This window comes from Penaeus japonicus, unplaced genomic scaffold (genome assembly GCF_977035675.1).
Source record: "Penaeus japonicus unplaced genomic scaffold, GWHDUDI00000001_assembly GWHDUDI00000009, whole genome shotgun sequence".
In the NCBI taxonomy this organism is placed as follows: Eukaryota; Metazoa; Arthropoda; class Malacostraca; order Decapoda; family Penaeidae; genus Penaeus; species Penaeus japonicus.
In genome coordinates this window covers 9,180,903-9,199,545 of record NW_028234411.1, presented here as the reverse complement: position 1 = coordinate 9,199,545, position 18,643 = coordinate 9,180,903, and the positions used below count along the sequence as shown (strand labels likewise).

At 39.2% G+C, this 18,643-nt stretch overlaps 1 protein-coding gene across 2 annotated transcripts in view; it reads left to right on the top strand.

Annotated features, from left to right (window-relative positions):
- Window positions 1-16,592, top strand: part of Smurf (SMAD specific E3 ubiquitin protein ligase) — an 80,490-nt gene extending 63,898 nt beyond the window's left edge. The window contains exons 4-15 of one of the 2 annotated variants that reach the window (XM_086539686.1): window positions 5,463-5,596; window positions 5,848-6,008; window positions 6,124-6,224; window positions 8,428-8,586; window positions 9,862-10,034; window positions 10,792-11,041; window positions 11,155-11,983; window positions 12,211-12,389; window positions 12,602-12,767; window positions 12,945-13,100; window positions 13,283-13,481; window positions 13,704-16,592. In XM_086539686.1, the coding sequence (XP_086395812.1) occupies window positions 5,463-5,596; window positions 5,848-6,008; window positions 6,124-6,224; window positions 8,428-8,586; window positions 9,862-10,034; window positions 10,792-11,041; window positions 11,155-11,983; window positions 12,211-12,389; window positions 12,602-12,767; window positions 12,945-13,100; window positions 13,283-13,481; window positions 13,704-13,828 (2,632 nt within the window). In that variant the 3' untranslated portion in view covers window positions 13,829-16,592. Of the gene's footprint in view, window positions 1-5,462; window positions 5,597-5,847; window positions 6,009-6,123; window positions 6,225-7,815; window positions 8,587-9,861; window positions 10,035-10,791; window positions 11,042-11,154; window positions 11,984-12,210; window positions 12,390-12,601; window positions 12,768-12,944; window positions 13,101-13,282; window positions 13,482-13,703 lie in introns of both variants that reach the window. The other variant, XM_086539685.1, reaches the window with a different exon arrangement.
- The last annotated feature ends 2,051 nt before the right edge of the window (window positions 16,593-18,643 follow it).

The following is an 18,643-nucleotide window of genomic DNA, read 5'->3' as shown; positions in this document are numbered from 1 at the left end:
CGTTTAGGCCAGAGTATACGCTGTATGATTTTTATCATTAATCTGTTTGCAAACTCTTCTACTCAGCATCTTCATGACCCATTCAATTTTGTGTGGCGCGCTGTCGACATTTTTACTGTGGTGTTCTGAATTGCTTTCCCGGCGGTTAACCTTCGGTGAAATGTTTGTTCAAATTTTATAACGGTACTTCATCGTGGTTGCAGATTCTCGTTGAATTTTTAGTACCGAACGATAACTCCGCCGCAGGAGACGGCGGCGGAAGGTGATTGTGTTCTGACCGGGCTGGCGGCCGCACGAGCCAGACTTCTCTCCATTTTCTCAGACTTGCATTTCTTTTTGCTTGTTCTTCGCACTGTGCCGTCTAGTGCAGCCTTGTGCATTAATGTCAGAGAGTCCTTGTAAAGGTGGGATACATATTTGAAGCTGAGAACGTCGTCGTCGTACGATTTTCTTGGGGCGCCGGCAGCACCAAGATGCGGATAAGATCATGTTCCCAGTCCTATAAAGTGTGGATTTCGCCTAACGTCGGAGGCAGCATTCTTGTCAAAATGTAAAGATGGCTAATGCTGCAGGAGGAGACAGGATGTGGAATATCATAGGAAAGGAGAACAAAGCACAAAAGGAAGACAGCGTGATGGGCTGTGTCTATTTGCCACCTGCTGACTCGCTCGTAAGGGCACAAGCTAGAGGTTGAGGCAAAGGCGATTCGTCCTTAATGACGGCCTGCAATAGACTCCCCCTTGTATTCGCCCGACGCGAGAGGATTGCGAGGCGCGAAGGAGCTGACCGGGTCGCCGTGAAATTTCAAATATTATTCCACGGGGCGACTTCCACACGAAGGCGCGCGCGGCCGCTTTATGTTAATACGGCGAGCATTTATAGTATGGACTGTCTTTCTGGTTCACCTTCTCGAGAAAGTCGTTTTTGGAAAGTCGGAGCAGATTTCCATGAAGGCAGCCTTATTAACGACGCGTAACATCAGACAGCGCAAGTGAAAAGGTCACGTCTTTACTTTTTTTTTTTTGGTATAATCTTATTATTGCACATAAGAGTGGCATGCAGCGCAAGAGGAGATCGTGGCACGGCTCGTGTTATCTAACTAAATATCGTGTGGCGTCCGGGGCACGATAACCATCCCTCGGCCTCCTGCGGGCTGCCTACCTTCCGTGCGGGCTGGACGGGAAGCCGCTCGACCGACATGGGAGGGCATGAAGGCATTTCTCGGCTCCTGTGAGGAAGGCCGTCGAGGCGACCGTGTGTCGGCGGCGGTGACCCGAATTTCCCTCCCGCCCCTTCCAAGCACTCAGACGCAATGGCTGGGATTGTTCTTATTTATTTTTGCCTGTCCTCTGTTCACCTTCTTGCCTTACCGCACGTTAGTGGGTGTGGGTGTGGGTGTAGATGCGGATGTGGATGTAGATGCGGATGTGTGTGTGTGTGTGTGTGTGTGTGTGTGTGTGTGTGTGTGTGTGTGTGTGTGTGTGTGTGTGTGTGTGTGTGTGTGTGCGCGCGCGCGCGCGCGCGTGTGTGTGTGTGCGTGCGTGTGCGTGAGGGAGTGCGTGCGAGCTCGTATGTGTGTGGGTTTAGGGTGAGGGTGTCGATGTGCGTGTGCGTGTTTATAAACAAACCGTTATCATTATTGTTATTGTTGATACAATTTTATTGCAAAGATTGGGGATTTTTTTTTATATCAGACAAAGGCTGTCCTGCACAGAAATGATAAGTTAAGCGCTGGTTTACCGTTGTCCAAGTAGGAACTGTTGTCGGCCCTGACTTGCAGGCGGGTAAGTAGCGCGAGACCCAGTTACGTCTGTCGGAGACAAGATTTTACCCTTGTCTGTATAACGGCATTACCTTAGCGTGGCACAGTGCCACATCTGCTAGTCTACGTGTTGCGCACCTTAGTTGATTGTTGATGGACACAGCTTATTTGGTGGGCGTCTCCACGAGGCAGGCTAGGCTGGAAGGCGTCGGCCCTCGCGGCGAGAAGGAAGGAGAGAGAGTCGCATCCGGGTGATGGGCTTCCCGATGTGAGAGCATTTTATTGCAGCCGATTGCCTGTTTTTGTGGGGCTTTGGTCACGCAGGGGGAGCACGGGCGTGGCGTGGCGGTGGACGGCGATTTAGTGGGTTGGAATATTACTTCAGTATTCTTGTTTTGTTTTTTTTTGTTTTTTTTTTGTTTGTTTTGTCGTCGTCATCGTTTTTTTATGCTGTTCGTTGTAATTATGCTACCTTTCGTTTGTTGAGCGCTTGTAAAATCGCAGAGTTGTAGGGAAAGGCGAACAGCAACGCTCGCCCCTCCCATGCTGAGTGAGAGAAACAGACCGCTACTTTCAGACATATGTCACAAAATCTTGGGCATGACCGTTTGCAGGCGCGACGACCACGTGTCCGGGTGGTGGGAGGGTCTGGGTGGGTGGAGGTGAGCTTCTACGAAGGCACGTGCTAGCTTTTGTTTACATTCGGCCCAGCGCAGACCAAACACTGCCGACAATACAAATATACAGAGAGGTAAACACGAATCAGAATGTTTGTTCAGTAAGATATGACACCTGACTGGGTCATCTTGTTGTAAATGAATGGACTGAAACGTCTGCCTGGGCTCGAGAAATTGTCCACGTGGTATCATCATTTTTTTTTTTCATGTCACCGTCTTTGATTATTATGTCACTCGTATCGTGTCTATATTTTGTGATGAGGAAGAGAACAAAACTAGTAGCGGTAGGATAGGGCATTTAGCTCAAGAATTTGTCGTTTTTTGACAAGGAATGTGAATTTACGAGATAATATAGAGTATCAATTAATTATCAAAATTCTGACTGCACACCGTACGACGTGATAATTAACTGGAATATTGTCAATACGCGCAGTGTGGAACAAGTAATGATGAGAAAAAAAGCGGACATTGTATGTACACAAAAGCCTCGGGGAATTGCAAACAGGACGTAGACGGGACATTCGCCGTGATGACAGAAGCCATTGTCACTTTCCAGCAACGAAGGTGAGTGCGGAAAGGTGGAAGAGGAATGCGCTCCTCCGTGGCACCTCCTCATGCCAACGACGGCGCCGACCTCGCCTCGCCTCGGCGGTGTCCTTCGCGAGGGACTCGGCGGCGCGCCATGCAAGTGAGCGATGCGTTGCTTGTCGGGCTGGGATGTCGGTGGGCGATGCTTTCGCGGTTTTCGCACGGGCTTTTGTGTCAGTTACACAAGGTAGACTTTCTCATGCTTAAGGGACGATCAAAATTGGTGCTCACACTACACCTACTTGCATGTATGGAAAGATACGTACATACCGATGCTAGTTGACAAACAAACACAAATATATGTTTTTGTATGATGGAAATGACATTGTTTATATTTTTTGTGTGTTTTTTTTATACATTATACAGGTATTCCTGAAATATTTCGTGCTCGAAAGCAAGATATGAAAAGAATGTGCTAGTTAGTAACACTCAGTATTCTAACCTAATAAGGTAACAATTTCCATGTGATTGCTTTTAGGTCATGCTTTTTTTTCATGACACTCGAGGTTTACTTTTCTCTTTAGAAACGGAGGTAAACCTAGAATCGGGCGATTTATCCAAGTGCTGCGCCTGATTATTATCCACCGCTGACCCTGACATAAATGGAATAGGACAAAGGGCCCGCTCCTGAACTGGGACCCGCCGCTCCCCGCGCTGCTCGGGATGGGCATTCATTAACAGCACGTCAGTGAAACGGACATTTTTGGCTGCAGCACAGAACGAGTACAGCGCTAGAATAAGGACGCGAAGGATACACGCCGAGGGAGGGAGGGAGGAGGAGTAGGGGTAGGGGGGGGGGGGCAAAGGAAGCTCGGTTCACACTCAAGAGACGAGGGAGCGGAGAAATCACAAAGGCTACCGAGAAATGGAGAGGAAATGTGCGTCGTCCGGTTAGGGTTATTTGTCCAGCATGTGTTACGTGATCGGTCGAAATCCAATTCCCAGGAGTGGAAGGATGGAAGGAAAGATGGAGTAGGGCTTATTGGTTTCATGGAAGCGAAGATTGTTCTCGTATTCGGAGGGCAAAAGGAGTTATCAGTTGATTTTATTATCTACAGCTGGACCAGACATAAATACCGATATTGTAAGTTCACGGGGAAGCTTTTGAAACGAGTACAGCAGTCCCTGCCTGGCTGCTGGAATCCTCTCTGGTGATATTGATACGTCTTTTGTGCGCCGTGTCAGAGGCCGTGCTCCTGGTCACGGTGCCCGAGTTACTTGAGCTGAATGACCTAGGCCGCATCACGGAAGATGTCTGTGAATCCTATCTCGGGAACAAGTTTGTTATTAGCGCCATGACACCTGGCTAAGTAGGAGTGGCACCGGGTTGGCACTTGGAGTACTCGCCCCGACCTCGCGGCACGTCTTGGAGCTTAATTTGAGGGGACTTGCCAGATGCGAGGAGCGAAGGCTAGGGAGTTGCGCTCAAGTGAACTCCTGTAGGCATTACTCCTCACAAAGTGGAAGGGGAACACTTGTAGAAAAGTGATAATGAGGAATACAGTTGTATTTACGACCGAGATTTTGATGAATTGTGTTTCAGTGAAGTCGAACCTTGATGATGAAGGGTTCACGCACTGTTTGCACCATGACGAAATATAAATCGCATTGATAAGGTCCCCTTTAGCAACATCCTGGAAGTCAATTGATAGTCGGAATCAGCACCTCAAAGGAATCGACAATAAGAAGAAATATCTTCTTCGAAATATATCTTAGGAACAAATGACATGTAAACGTGTATACCAAATAGAGGGATATATTTGTAAAAGGATACATTTACACACTTGCAAGGAACGAGAATAATCGTTCTTTGCCGGTTTCTCCTCTACCCCCTCGTTGCAACTGTGAGTCGAACACGTCTCAATATAAGTGGCCGTTTAGTCATATTAATGATCATCATTAATATGTAAGTTATAAAATTATATTACGGTACATAAAAGGAAAAGCTTTACTATACAAGATGAAACGTGGGTAAGATATGAAAATGTGTGTGTGTTGAGGTGTTAAAGGTAATCAAGCTGTTGTTGTCTGCAATGCTTGATTTTGTTTCCAAATCAGTAGAGCGAAGTGATGAATATCTGTGATTTATGAAAGCTATTTTGCTGCTTATATGGAAGAATGATAATATGTATGTATGAGTAATAATTGTCTGTAATATCGGCTTTCACGTCACTAAAAACTATGTAACTGAATGTATAAAAAACGGGAGAGATAAAATTAGTGTTTTTCTTTCAAGTGGGTTTTATTGATGAAGATGGGTCAAAATGTTTTTATTGATGAAGGTTGGGTCAAAATGTTTTTATTGATGAAGGTGGGTCAAAATGATTTTATTGATGAAGGTGGGTCAAAATGGCGCCAACCCTGAAGGCATCACCACATGTATACCAAGCAACTGCTCCGACGGGAATAACGAGCTTGTCCCTTCTCCCCGGCAGGTACGTGGGCAAAGGAGACGGCATCACCATCAGCGTGTGGAACCGCCGCAAGATCCACAAGAAGGCGGGCAGCGGCTTCCTCGGCTGCGTCCGCATCGTGTCCTCGGCGATACACAGACTCAAGGATACAGGTTGTAAGTATCTGACGGGCGGACTTTTCGGTCCTTCCTCCTGCGTAGGAATGGTACCAACAAGGCTTTTCACCAGCTGCAAATATGTGTGTGTGTGTATATATATATATATATATATATATATATATATATATATATATATATATATATAAAGATAGATAGATAGATTGATTGATTGATTTATGCATTCATATATGTATGTGGATATCTGTATTCTGTCTGAATAAATTCTAACTGGTGTTGTCGCTCCTCAGACCAGCGGCTGGACCTGACACGGGCGGGCCACGATGACTGCGAGCCCGTCCGCGGCCAGATCGTGGTGTCGCTCATGTCCCGGGACGGCCGAGGCACGGGCTCTCACAACGCTGTGGTTGACACTCTTGGGAACCTCTCCTCACCTGATGACCTGCCGGAGGTAGGGTTGTGGCTGGCGGAGGCCGTCAGCGAGACTTTTGGAGGGAGATGGAATTATGACGGTGTTTGGGTTTCATTTGTTTGTTAGGTTTGTTATTCATTTCGTCTGATTTCAGGGTTGGGAAGAGCGAAGAACGACGACTGGTCGCTTGTACTACGTGAACCATCATGACCGCACTACCACTTGGGAAAGGCCCACGCTCCCAGCTCACATCATGTACGTAGTCTTTCTGAGACACACATACAAGCATTGACACGCAGACAGATGATAAATAGGCACACATACACACGGATTTATATAAGCTTAACTTGAAAAACAACAACATGCAAATGCATATAAATTTAGTTACAAATATCTTACACACACTCATACCCACACCCACACCCACACCCACACCCACACCCACACCCACACCCACACCCACACAAAATGACTTGTTCTGTTTTGTATACATTGTAAATTTAGACTTACCTCAATCAGATAACATGCATCAGAGTAAGATCAGAACATTTTTGCTATATCCATGCATACTGGATAGGGAGGAAATAACCATAAGATCACCTTCCCTTGTTGTCAACATTTTGCAAAAGCACACAACTCTCACATGCTACTCGTGAAATTGCAATGATTTTTTTTCCAGTGCTATTGCTTTTTTTGTGTTTTGTTTTTCGGTTTACTTATGATTTGTTTCTTAGAGTGAAGGGATGGTTGTAGTTATTTGAAAGACTAATGCTACTGTGATCTCTTTTTTAAACTAATGTGATATATAGAAAAAAAAATTGTCCTCAAAGGTACATTAGAGATGGATTTTATATATTAGAAGAAAAAATTACTCTTTGATTATGTGTTGTTGTATTCCCAGTGTTTCAGTCATGAAAACAAAAAATTAAGGACGTCTTGTATGGCAAAGAAACAAATACTTTTTCTTCTATTGCATAGAAGAACATAGGCTAAAAGACTTAACATTTTATACTTTGCAATTATTAACGAATAGGATACTGTCTGTTGTATGATCAGAGGATTTGTATACTGCTGCAAAAACTAAAACCATGTAATTATAAAAATCAGTTCCACTATATGGAGACCTCAGGGAAATGTTGATTCATGTTCACCATTGTATGCAGTGCTCATTTATTTTGATTTTAAGCCACCATTTGTGCAATGGGATTACATCGCCCTTTACCAACCCCCACGACCTGCTTATCCTGAATATCTTTGGAGGCACTGATGCTGTGTCCTCCAGAATCAGTAAGTTTAAACACAGCTTCTTGGTAAGCTGTCAAAAAAAAACAAAAAAAAAAACTGGGAAGATGCCTGTGCATAGGGAATGATTTCCTTTTTATTTCATTCTTTCTTTCCTACCTTCAGCACCCTTTTGGTATTTATTTTTTTCTCTGGCTTGCACTCCTTTATTCTGTCTTTGTTTGTTTTTCAGTTCTTTAAAATGGTACATGGACATAGAAAAAATTAAAGCGAGGCAAATGTAAATAATTGATTAATAAAGTGAGAGAATTGCAATGTGTGCCATAAAATTCAGAGCTGGATCAGCTGTAATTCCTTGTTTCTCATACTTGAAGCATAATTTTTGATAGCATAAATAATAATACTTTTACTTTTATATTCTTCATAATTAAGGCTTGTGTATAAAATTCTGCATGAATACTGAAAGTCAAATTTCAGCTCATTCGATACCTGTATTTGGTGTACTTATTCAAGAGATCTGCATGTCACAGGGCTCCTAACATTGTGAGAGGCAGAATATTGTGAAAGACAAACATGATTGGTCTTCCCAATTGGCTTCTTACAGAGTGGAGCGCAGGCGGCGTGACAAGACGTTCGTGTGTCCATGTGCCATCTATGTCTTCCTCTCATCTGTATTCTCCTGTGTTGCCCCAAAGGCCTGCAACTCATCCTCCTGTTCTTCTGATTGCCCCTCCTCATCCTCTGACTCCCCCAACTGTCCCAGAGGTTCTAGTCAGCCTTATCCATCAACCTCTGCTTCCCCTAGTTGTGGTAGAGGTTCTAGTCAACCCCGTACCTCATCCTCTGCTTCCCCCAGCTGTTCCAGAGGTACTAGTCAACCTTGTGTGTCTAATGGTACTCCTAGATGTAGCAGAGTATCTAGTCAGAGACACACATCCTCATCCTCTGCTTCTCCTAATTGTGGTAGAGTACCAGTTCAGGCCTGCTCCTCATCTGCTTCTTCACCCCCTCCCAATTGCACTGTAGGTTCTAATGAGGTTTATGGTCCTTATTTTTCCAATCCAACCACTGTACCCTCGGCTCCTCCCTCTTACTCAATGGACTGTCATGAGGTTTGTCCTCCCTACTCTGCCTTCGGTTCTCCTTGCACTGGACCCTCTTCATCTTCCTGGTGTGAACCAGCACCGACCTCACGACACAGTGCCGCGTGTTGCAGGCCGGCTGACACCAGTGGGGTTGCCTCTCCGAGTCGACACTCCACTTCTTCCACAACAATTGCAAGTACGACTACGTCACCAGCAGGAGGAAACATTGTGCTCAGTAATCCCAATACTACTTCTTCTGATGTGCCACAAGAAGGAACACCTGTCAGAAGGTAATAAAAAATTATGTGAAAGGAATGAGATACTTATAATGAACTTATGAATATAATGGTAGGGATTATATATGTATATATTTACTAATTATTACATAATCTATTTATGCTATTTCTTAGGGGACTATCCCATAATACACTGAAATAGGCATTTCAATGTTTCATATATAATAAAAATTAAAAAATAACATTCAAGATCATGAAATGAGACTTGGTAGGGTATGAGATTATTGAATTGCAATTCTTTTGGTATAAAGTGTTCTGAGTTGTCCCTAATGGGGCTGAGCTCACCTTTGGTAAAATTTTATAGGTTTTGGAACATTTCCTTAGTAATTGCCAAGGACCATGTGAATATAGAAAAAATAACAGAAATACATTGCCTTTGCATTTTGATGCAATCAGTTGAGCAGTCAAGATATGGGAATGTACCAATTGTGCAGAAGCTAGGAATAAGCAAAAAGTTACTTTTTTCAATATTGATTATTAGAAAAACCTAATGCTAATTGTAAAAATTTATTTTGTAACAATAAAGCCAGTCTTTATGTTTTTAGTATACTAAAGAATTGCAAAAATATTAATTCAGGAAACCCACATTTTACTTTTTACTTTTTTTTTCTAAAAAAAAATCAGTATATGTGATATATTCATCAAAAATGCATCAGGTGTGCAACCAATGTCTAGAAAAATATATTAGCTGGAGGTCTCATTCAAGCCAATTTTTAAGTATATCAATGCTAAAATAATCAAATTATATATTTTTTTTTGTGATTTACTTTTTCATTATAATCTTGATAGGTCTTTTATACTATTTTATTTATCTGTAATATTTTGACATGTTTTAGACATATTATAATGTCATGATTATATACCATACAAGCCATTTGGACACCAGGTACAGTGGAGACGAGCAATTTGGGAGTTATACATAATGTCACTTTTGTCCCTATTATAGAGCAGGTAATAATAGGAGTGGGGCTGTAAGATTCATAGGAACCAGGTGAACCTCTTCCCCCTGTGGGATGATGGTCCCTTTAAATTCTGTTATCATTAGCTCTGAAAAGTGATGAATGTATCTAGTAATCATTGAAAAGTGATGAATGTATCTAGTAATCAAGGGAAAATATCATGCTGAAATTACCTTAATATTTTCACCAAAGATAATTCACCTCTTAAGGAATAGATGTATTTTTTAAAATATTTTTGTTCAAAAGGAAATAAAAATTTAGTTCAAGATCTTGAATTGTTAACTCAACTTGATTTATATCTGAAATGCAGAGACCCTAGAGAACACAGAAGGAGCCGAGCTGAAAGTGTAGAGCGTGTAAGCCAAAGAGATACAGGAGAATCTCGACGGAACCCAGATTCAGTTAGAAGACGATCTGCTCGCCACCGTAACTACCTCTCACGCAACCAGCTTCATCAGCCCCTTGATCTTCCTGATGGTTTTGGTAGGTTCCTATTTCCAGTGTTCTAGTTATTTATCTTAAAACTCCTACTTGATTTGAGTAACAGTTACTTGGCTCTGAAATGTAGTGTTAACAGTTACACTTCCCAGAAAAGTAGGCCATAGATTTGGTTTTGTTTCCAAATTTTTAAGCAGTACCATTTTGTAGTCACATATCCCCTTAACACTGGGAGTGCATGTAAACATGCAATGTCCAGTGTTTTTTATTGAATTACTTTATATTTATTCTAATTTTGCACATAGATGGTTCCACAAGAACTTAGTCACCAAGGAGTTCATTAGGAGGCCAACCTGATCCCCCCCTGCTTACCGCATTCTTTTAGTATTTGGGATTAAAAATAGAAAATGTTTTACTGTTATTATTATTATCAATCATATATTGATAATGATAACAATAAAAGTGTCTGTAGCATAGTAATAGTAGTAGAATTAAAAACATTTTTTTCCAAAATGTTCAAGAAATGGGATAATGAGGTGAAGTTAGGTAGGCCTTCTGATCAACTCTTTGGTAAGTAAGTGCTAATGGAACCATTTTATATATTATGTTGATGTTTGGAATTGAATGTCATAGAGAAAATTGACAGATGAGAAAAATGAAATGTAGATTTTGATACACGCACGTGCACAGTAAGATTACAAAAACAATTTTAGGGGCCTTGTTAATCCAAATCAGCCTTTTTCCTGTTACTATTCAGTGTTGTATGATATATGTTAAATGATTTTCTTGTATATTTTCCCAGAAATGAGAACAACACAGCAAGGTCAGGTGTACTACTACAACATCCACACTGGTACTTCCACGTGGCATGATCCAAGAGTACCTCGAGATTTAGGAGATATAAATATTGATGAATTGGAACCACTCCCGAGAGGATGGGAACTCAGACATACTCCAAGTGGCCGGCCATATTTCCTAGACCACAGCAATCGAACGACACAGTTCACAGATCCCAGGCTTTCTAACAGTCATATTCTCAATAATATACTCAGGTGAGTAGTGATGTAAGAACACCATTTTATTTTGAAAATTGCAGAATCTGTTGAGTATTAGAAACTGGTAATTGTCCATTTTCTGATAGTGTTTTTTTACGTTTGTTTTCCAGGAATCGCAGTGAAGGGAGCAATCGTTCTAGTATAATTGAAAGTGGAAGTGGCAGTGATCCCAGAATTAGTTCACAAACTGAGAGTCCTCCAGTCTCTTCCACTAGTGTCCCAAATAATAGAAGTAATAGTTCCTCTAACAGTAGAAGAAATAGCTCATCCAGAAGTAGAGGGCCCTCTCCAGAAGCCAACACAGCAATGGACGCTATTTCAAGTGCTTTGCCTAGTACTGAAGAACACAATAATTCACTTATCAATGGTACTCAAGTTTCAACAAGTGTTGTGCCTACAAGTGTTAGTAATACTAGTAATATAAGTGAAGGAGGTGGTTTAAACAGTAGTTTAAATAGTAGTATGAACACTACTGTTAATACCAGTAACACTAGTAACCCTGTGGTGTTGCAGAACAACAGCACAAACTTACAAATAAGTAGTAACAATAATACTCCTGGATCAAAGGATCCAGCTGTGATAGACCTAGAAGGTGATTGTCTCCCAAAATACAAGAGAGATTTAGTGGCAAAGATGAAGGTGTTACGGGCAGAACTACAGTGCCTCCAGCCACAGAGTGGACACTGTCGTTTGGACATCCCACGTGGTGAAATCTTTGAGGAATCTTATAGACAGATCATGAAGATGCGGCCAAAAGATTTGCGAAAAAGATTAATGGTGAAGTTCAAAGGTGAAGAAGGACTTGATTATGGTGGAGTTGCTCGAGAATGGTTGTACCTGTTGTCCCATGAAATGCTCAATCCATACTATGGACTTTTCCAGTATTCCAGGGATGACATTTACACACTTCAGATCAATGCTGACTCAAGTGTGAATCCAGTGAGTATACCTAATTAATTGTCATGTTGTAATAGTATATGAAAATAGTCCTTTTTGGTTGTTTGGAAATGAGGTATTTCATTAAATTGTTTTGCAATCATTAATAACTTGATAATGGATTAAAACTATATCTGGCTCATTTGTTTGGTAGACACTTATCTGGAATATTAACATGAATATTTTTCTGAGAGCATTATAACCCCAAATGTTTTTGTTTCGTCTTTTAGGAGCATCTGTCATATTTTCACTTTGTGGGTCGAGTGATAGGAATGGCAGTTTTCCATGGGCACTACATAGATGGTGGGTTCTCCATGCCATTCTACAAGATGTTGCTCAACAAACTCATAGTTCTAGATGATATAGAGGCTGTTGATCCAGAACTCCACCGCTCGCTCAACTGGATGCTGTAAGAACTACAAAATTGTTTGATTGATTGACATTTATTCTTTGTTCATTGAATTATTATTTTTTAAAGATTTAGTTTAGTTGAATTCTTGGGACCAATTTTGTTGATATATATCTGGTAGTGAAATAGAGAAAAGTCTCAATTTAGTATTAAATTTCTTTATTGTATATGTGTGAAGCACATACATTTTATTTATTTATTCTTTCTTTCAGGGAGAATGACATTTCCGATGTCATTGATACCACGTTCACTGTTGAACACGACTCATTTGGGGTCATTCAGATGAGGGAACTTAAGCCTGGAGGCAGTAATGTTGCAGTTACTGAAGATAATAAGAAAGAATACGTCAGGCTATATGTTACTTACCGATTTATGCAGGTAAGTTTTCTGTTCACCAAGCACCTCTAAAGATGATACATTAAGTATTTGTAAGTGAAATATAATGTTCATGTTACTTTTACATATGCCTGACTTTTAAAAATAAAGTGATTATCCTGGCAGACTATGTATCATCTTATAAGTAACTTTTTCTAATTTTTTTTGTTACGATTCTAGGGTATTGAGCAGCAGTTTGCAGCTTTGCAGAAGGGCTTCACAGAAGTCGTACCACAACATCTACTGAAACCATTTGATGAAAGGGAATTAGAGCTGATAATTGGTGGATTAGGCAAAATTGATATTGACGATTGGAAAGCCAATACAAGGTTAAAGGTATGTACTACTGTTAATGAAACTGAAGTAACTAATCATTGCACTTAAGTCTGCACAACTGCATCAAAGATTAGCATAATGCATGCAAGCGGATAACCATATAACCTGACATGAATGTTTTCATATATTACTTACTTTTTTCATAATCTCATTTTAAGAAACTCCTCATTTATCTTTTTTAGCACTGCACACCTGAAACGCCTGTAGTAGGCTGGTTCTGGCAGATTGTTGACTCGTACTCCGAGGAAATGAGAGCAAGACTGCTTCAGTTTGTGACAGGATCATCTCGTGTTCCCTTGCAAGGATTCAAGGCCCTTCAAGGTTCCACTGGAGCTGCAGGACCGAGGCTCTTCACCATCCATCAGATTGAAGCTCCTACAGGTATGGCCATATATGTACATGTATCTATATGTGTATGTATGTAACATGTATGTATTTATGTATGTATGAGATCAATTGTTAAATATAAATTATATAAACATATACTTTGTAAAAGATTTTGGTAGCCTTTTTAGTTTTGTTTGCTAAGTAACATAAAATCTCATGAGACAAGATTATATGATTATTATATGATTAACTACATCCTTATATTTCACCTTGCAGAGAACTTGCCCAAGGCTCACACTTGCTTCAACCGCATAGACATACCTCCATACGAGTCGTACAGCAAGATGCTTGAGAAACTAACCCAAGCTGTGGAGGAAACCTGTGGCTTTGCAGTAGAATAAATAGAAAATGATTAATAAGACCAGAATCAGTATCTGATTTCATATATGAAAGAATGTGTATGAAGAATTATGTTTAGACAAATACAAGAAGAAAAATAGACAAAAAAAAAAAAAATGTGTATCATGGAACTAAGATTTGTGTTTGAAAACTTAGTAAAATGTAATTATGGATAATTATTATATTTATAAAATAAACATGTGATAATTGTAATGTTTATTAGGAAAGAATCACCATTCTAACTTATGAAAATGCTGAAACCAAAAAGAGATGAGACTTTTGGAAATCCTGTAATTTGAATGCTCGAGTATATTGTGCAATTTGTAAAAAAAAAATATATTTGTTAATATTTGACAGTATATTTACAGAGACAGTGCTGGGTTTTATGTACAGATCTTCGTGTTCATAAATACTGTTGATGGTTTGCATAGTTTGAAGATTTTTCTAAGTGTAAACTGTACAAACAAAAGTGTCATGGTATGTTAATGAAGAATTTGAAATACTTTATAGGCTCTATATGCTAAGGAGAAGTAACGAAAGCCAGACGCTGCTTTTGTTGACTTTTCCACTATCAATCGGCGTAAGAGCAGATCTCGGGTGTCTTCCACCTCTTGAGTGGTGACTTCAAATTCCAGCCAAGAATTGTTAATGTTCTTAAACTATAGGGAACATTCAGCTTTTAGTCATATATCAATAAACTGTGATAGCAGAACAGTTCCATCTTCCAAGGCAGTGACAGATAGCACTTGCAAACAAAATACATACATACATTCACACTCACTAACATATTTTGAGAAACACATGGTTAATGCTGTTGTATATAAATGTTTACCAAATGTACATGTTCATGTACACAGATATGCTGCATATACTTTTTTGCTTACTATTTTGTCATGCATACATTTATAGTTTATATGGAGGTATGCATGTGCTCTTTTTGACAGATGAATTGGTGAAATATTTGCAATTGGCCTTCAGTGTAATTATTATGCTTCTCAGTACCTTATTTATTGACATTATGAGTGTACATTAAAATATTTTTTCTGCAGTTCAAGTTGCTTGTGTGATATGGCAGGGTCAATGGGTCGTATATATGCATAATTTACTCACAAATTTTTTGTAGGATAGATATCCTGTGGTGTGTATTTCATATACACTAATTCAACACATCTGTAAATTGTTCTAAATAAAAATTATATGCAGACAGATTTCTGACAGGTAATGTAAGACTCAAACCTATATTTTTCTTTTTTATTATTATAAAAATGTTACTGCATTTAATATACAAAGAACATTAAAACCTTGATCTGCTTAGCTATGATTTCACATGCCTATGTAATAAAGAATCTCACTAGGTCATTGCAATCTGGTGCCTCATCGTAATTTAGCATCTGTCATTTGGCTACACGCAGCATTTACAGTAGTCAATATGTGTGAGAATATTGAGTTACACTATTAAAAGAATAAATCATCTGTATTATAATTGTTTTGCTATTGCCATTTTAATTAGATAAGTTGTAAAAGGTGTGCTGTGCAAAAGTTTTCATAGAGGTCATTTTTGTAGATATTTCATCACATTATCATGATTGACATGTGCTGAAGCTGCCATTTGATAGATAATGTAACTGGATGTTTCAAGAATTCACATTTATCAATAAAATTATCTCTTATCTATCTATACTCACAGTAATTGTTCCACACCACTGCAGACATTCCTTGATCATTCTTAATTTGTTGTGATGAAATTTATTGTTGCTGATTCATTCCTGAGAAGCTTATTATTAATTTATTTGTAAATGTATAGTGAGTACTGTTTGTAATTCTTAGATGATGGTTGATTAAAAAGTTTAATCGTGTAAACGCAAACACAGAAAATATCCCCTTGTGCCCAAACGTATTTACTCCCATGTTTGCCAGAAACTTCAAAACATATTTTTGTAACCTGTTTGTCACTGATATACTGTTACCTAATAATCACATTTGAAATGATGGTTTAACTCTTTCAAGATCAGCTGTATTTAGAAAGATCAGAAATTTTAGCTTGGCAAAATATAGGCATATATTTTGAACTATCTGAAGACTGTGCGAGAACATGCAAATTCTTTGCCTGTATAACTACCCAGCCTCAGATTAGTCATTTTGTAATTTTTGAGCTGAAGTCAATCAAAATGCCCAACTTTATATTTCTCCAGGCATGCATAAGTGTTTTCCTATACAGAGCACTCCTCCATTGATTAAGTAATGATCATATGGTTGAAAGTGATTATGATTACCAAGCTTTTTAAAGTAAAGTGTTCTTTTTATGTGATAAAAAAAAAAAAATCCACTTAGACATAATTATATTGTGAATGAAGTTTGCTTTATACAACTGATGTGTAAAGAAGTATTATAAAGCACAAATAAGAATTTACATATCCTCTAACTTCTCAGGACATCAGCATTTCTGTTTGTGTACCTTAAAGATGCCTTTATTTTATTGCAACCCTCTTCCTCCTTTCATAATGCAAGATTTTCATGACCCCATGCAGTACATGAAGTAACCATGTGTAGTGTACATTATCATCAAGCAGGAACATCATACTGATTTGTTTAAGAGACATCCATTTAGGTTTTATGTGTGACTAGTATTTTGTTGTGCACTTCTATGATACAGCAAAAAGGGAGATATCCATGATATTCAGGATAATAGGTGTGGCAGGCAGCCAGTCATGTAATTAGTTGTGCTATTAAGAGAATATTTAGGATTTGTAATAAATTTGTAAATGATGCCATGTTTAATTTATATAACCTTTGGTATCGGGAAGCTTTTACGACTTTGGCGAACAGATAGATTAAATCTATCTTCAAATTTAACCCATTGCGTACGGGTGTCAAGACATACATGTCGGCACCGATTAGGCCTAAGAGACGGGTGTCAAGACATACATGTCGGCACCGATTAGGCCTAAGAGACGGGTGTCAATGTGTGCATGATGCAACATTGGGATCAGCTCACAGTTGAAGCACGCACACAGTCATAAAGTATTACGGCTGTAATGGCGCTAGCTCTAGAGCTGCAGGGTTCCAAAGTCAGCCTAAACTCGCATTTTATGATGTACTTATGGAAAAATATTGTTTGGGCTAGTCTGCGCTACCTGGAGGACAGAGAAAAACCCTTTCCCCGTCCTCTAATTTTAACCGGTGCTGCTAGTGTCGTAGACCACCCTCCTTGATGACCAGTTAGGTCATTAGGCGCCCTGTTGGCAATGGGTTAAGAAAGAAAAGGTTAGCCTATCTGACAAACAGATACATAGCAGTGTTTCTCTATAGCATTTGAAACACTGGTGAAATTATCAATAATTTTCAGTCAGACTGAGACCAGTGCTTTTCTTCATTTTCACCCTCAATATTTATTTTTCAATATAGCAGCCCTATAATAAATTGTACAAAGCATCGATGGTGAAATATGACCAAAAAAGGTAAAGAGTGATTTGAAAGTATGTAAATGCTGAATTGCAAATTGCATACACAATTACACAATACCAACGAGTAACTCATCCTCACAGAATCCTTACCTTTAAGTTCACATTATTAAAATTTTATAAGGGAGTGAGGTTTTATTCTTTTTTTCAAGTGCAGGTTCAATACAATGTTGATGATTTCAACATAACCTATCACTTGCTAAGAGTACATATGAGGCACTTATTAACCCATTGCAGATGGGGGGGTAGATTCACTTGCCCATTCACCAAGATGGGTTTTATTTCTAAACAAGACAGCTTCACAAAACATACTTTGGATTTTTCTCACTCTATTTCACTCACTCATTGTATAACTAGAGCCTTTTTTGTTTTATATATTTTCTGTTTTATTGCATTGACAGACTTAAAAGTGTCATGTGACAAGTTCTGTCAATTCTCCAGTTGACTAAAATTGTAGTGTGTGGTCTATATCAGCTCATCATTTTCTTTATACACAGTGAGATAGAAGTATTGCTATTTTATGGGAGGACAAAAAGCAACTTTATTTTTTCATATTTATGTGCTATCATGAATGAATTCGAAACATAAACATCTACAATGAAGATAAGGAAGAGGAAGGAAACCTATGTTTATGACTGAGTGCCACAGTAAAAGGCATCCTTATTGGCACAGCAGCACAGGGGGATGATTCAAGTCACTTTCCTCTTCTCATTCTGCTTGCACATCCTTCATTGGCAGCACTTTAGAGCAAGAGGTCAGTAACTTGCTGTGTGCCACCGCTCTATAAAGATAGTGCTTGCTAGAGACCACGGATGAGTGCCATTCAAGGCTCTCTCTCCTGTTGGTGCTAGAAGAAAGGTGCCATCTAGGTTTTGGACTCCTTCCTCATAGCACAATAAATAGCACAATGATCCAAAATACCTGAAGGTCATGTATGTCATGACGCTCATTGTCAGGTCAAAGTTCCTGTGTCATGTATGTCATGACACTCGTATACAATGGGTTAAAAGGATACGATGAAAATGCAAAATTATCATAAAATTAATATTTAAAAATTAAAGAATTAGTTTGAGTGAAGTTAATTAATCCACAGATTTAACTTTACTTAAAACAGATGAGTTGCCTTTCACATTATTTCCACATACCTGGGGATTAATAGGTATCAATGTTTTTTATTTTATTTATTTTTTTATTTTTTTATTTTTATTATTTTTTTTTTACACAAATCATAATATCCAATTTAAAAAAGGCTCTTTGAACTTACCAGAATATCTATAGTTTTCCTAATAATTGATTCTTTTACGGGATACATTTCAATCTATTTGGCTCAGCTGAGAGGTAAGTCAAAATCACTCC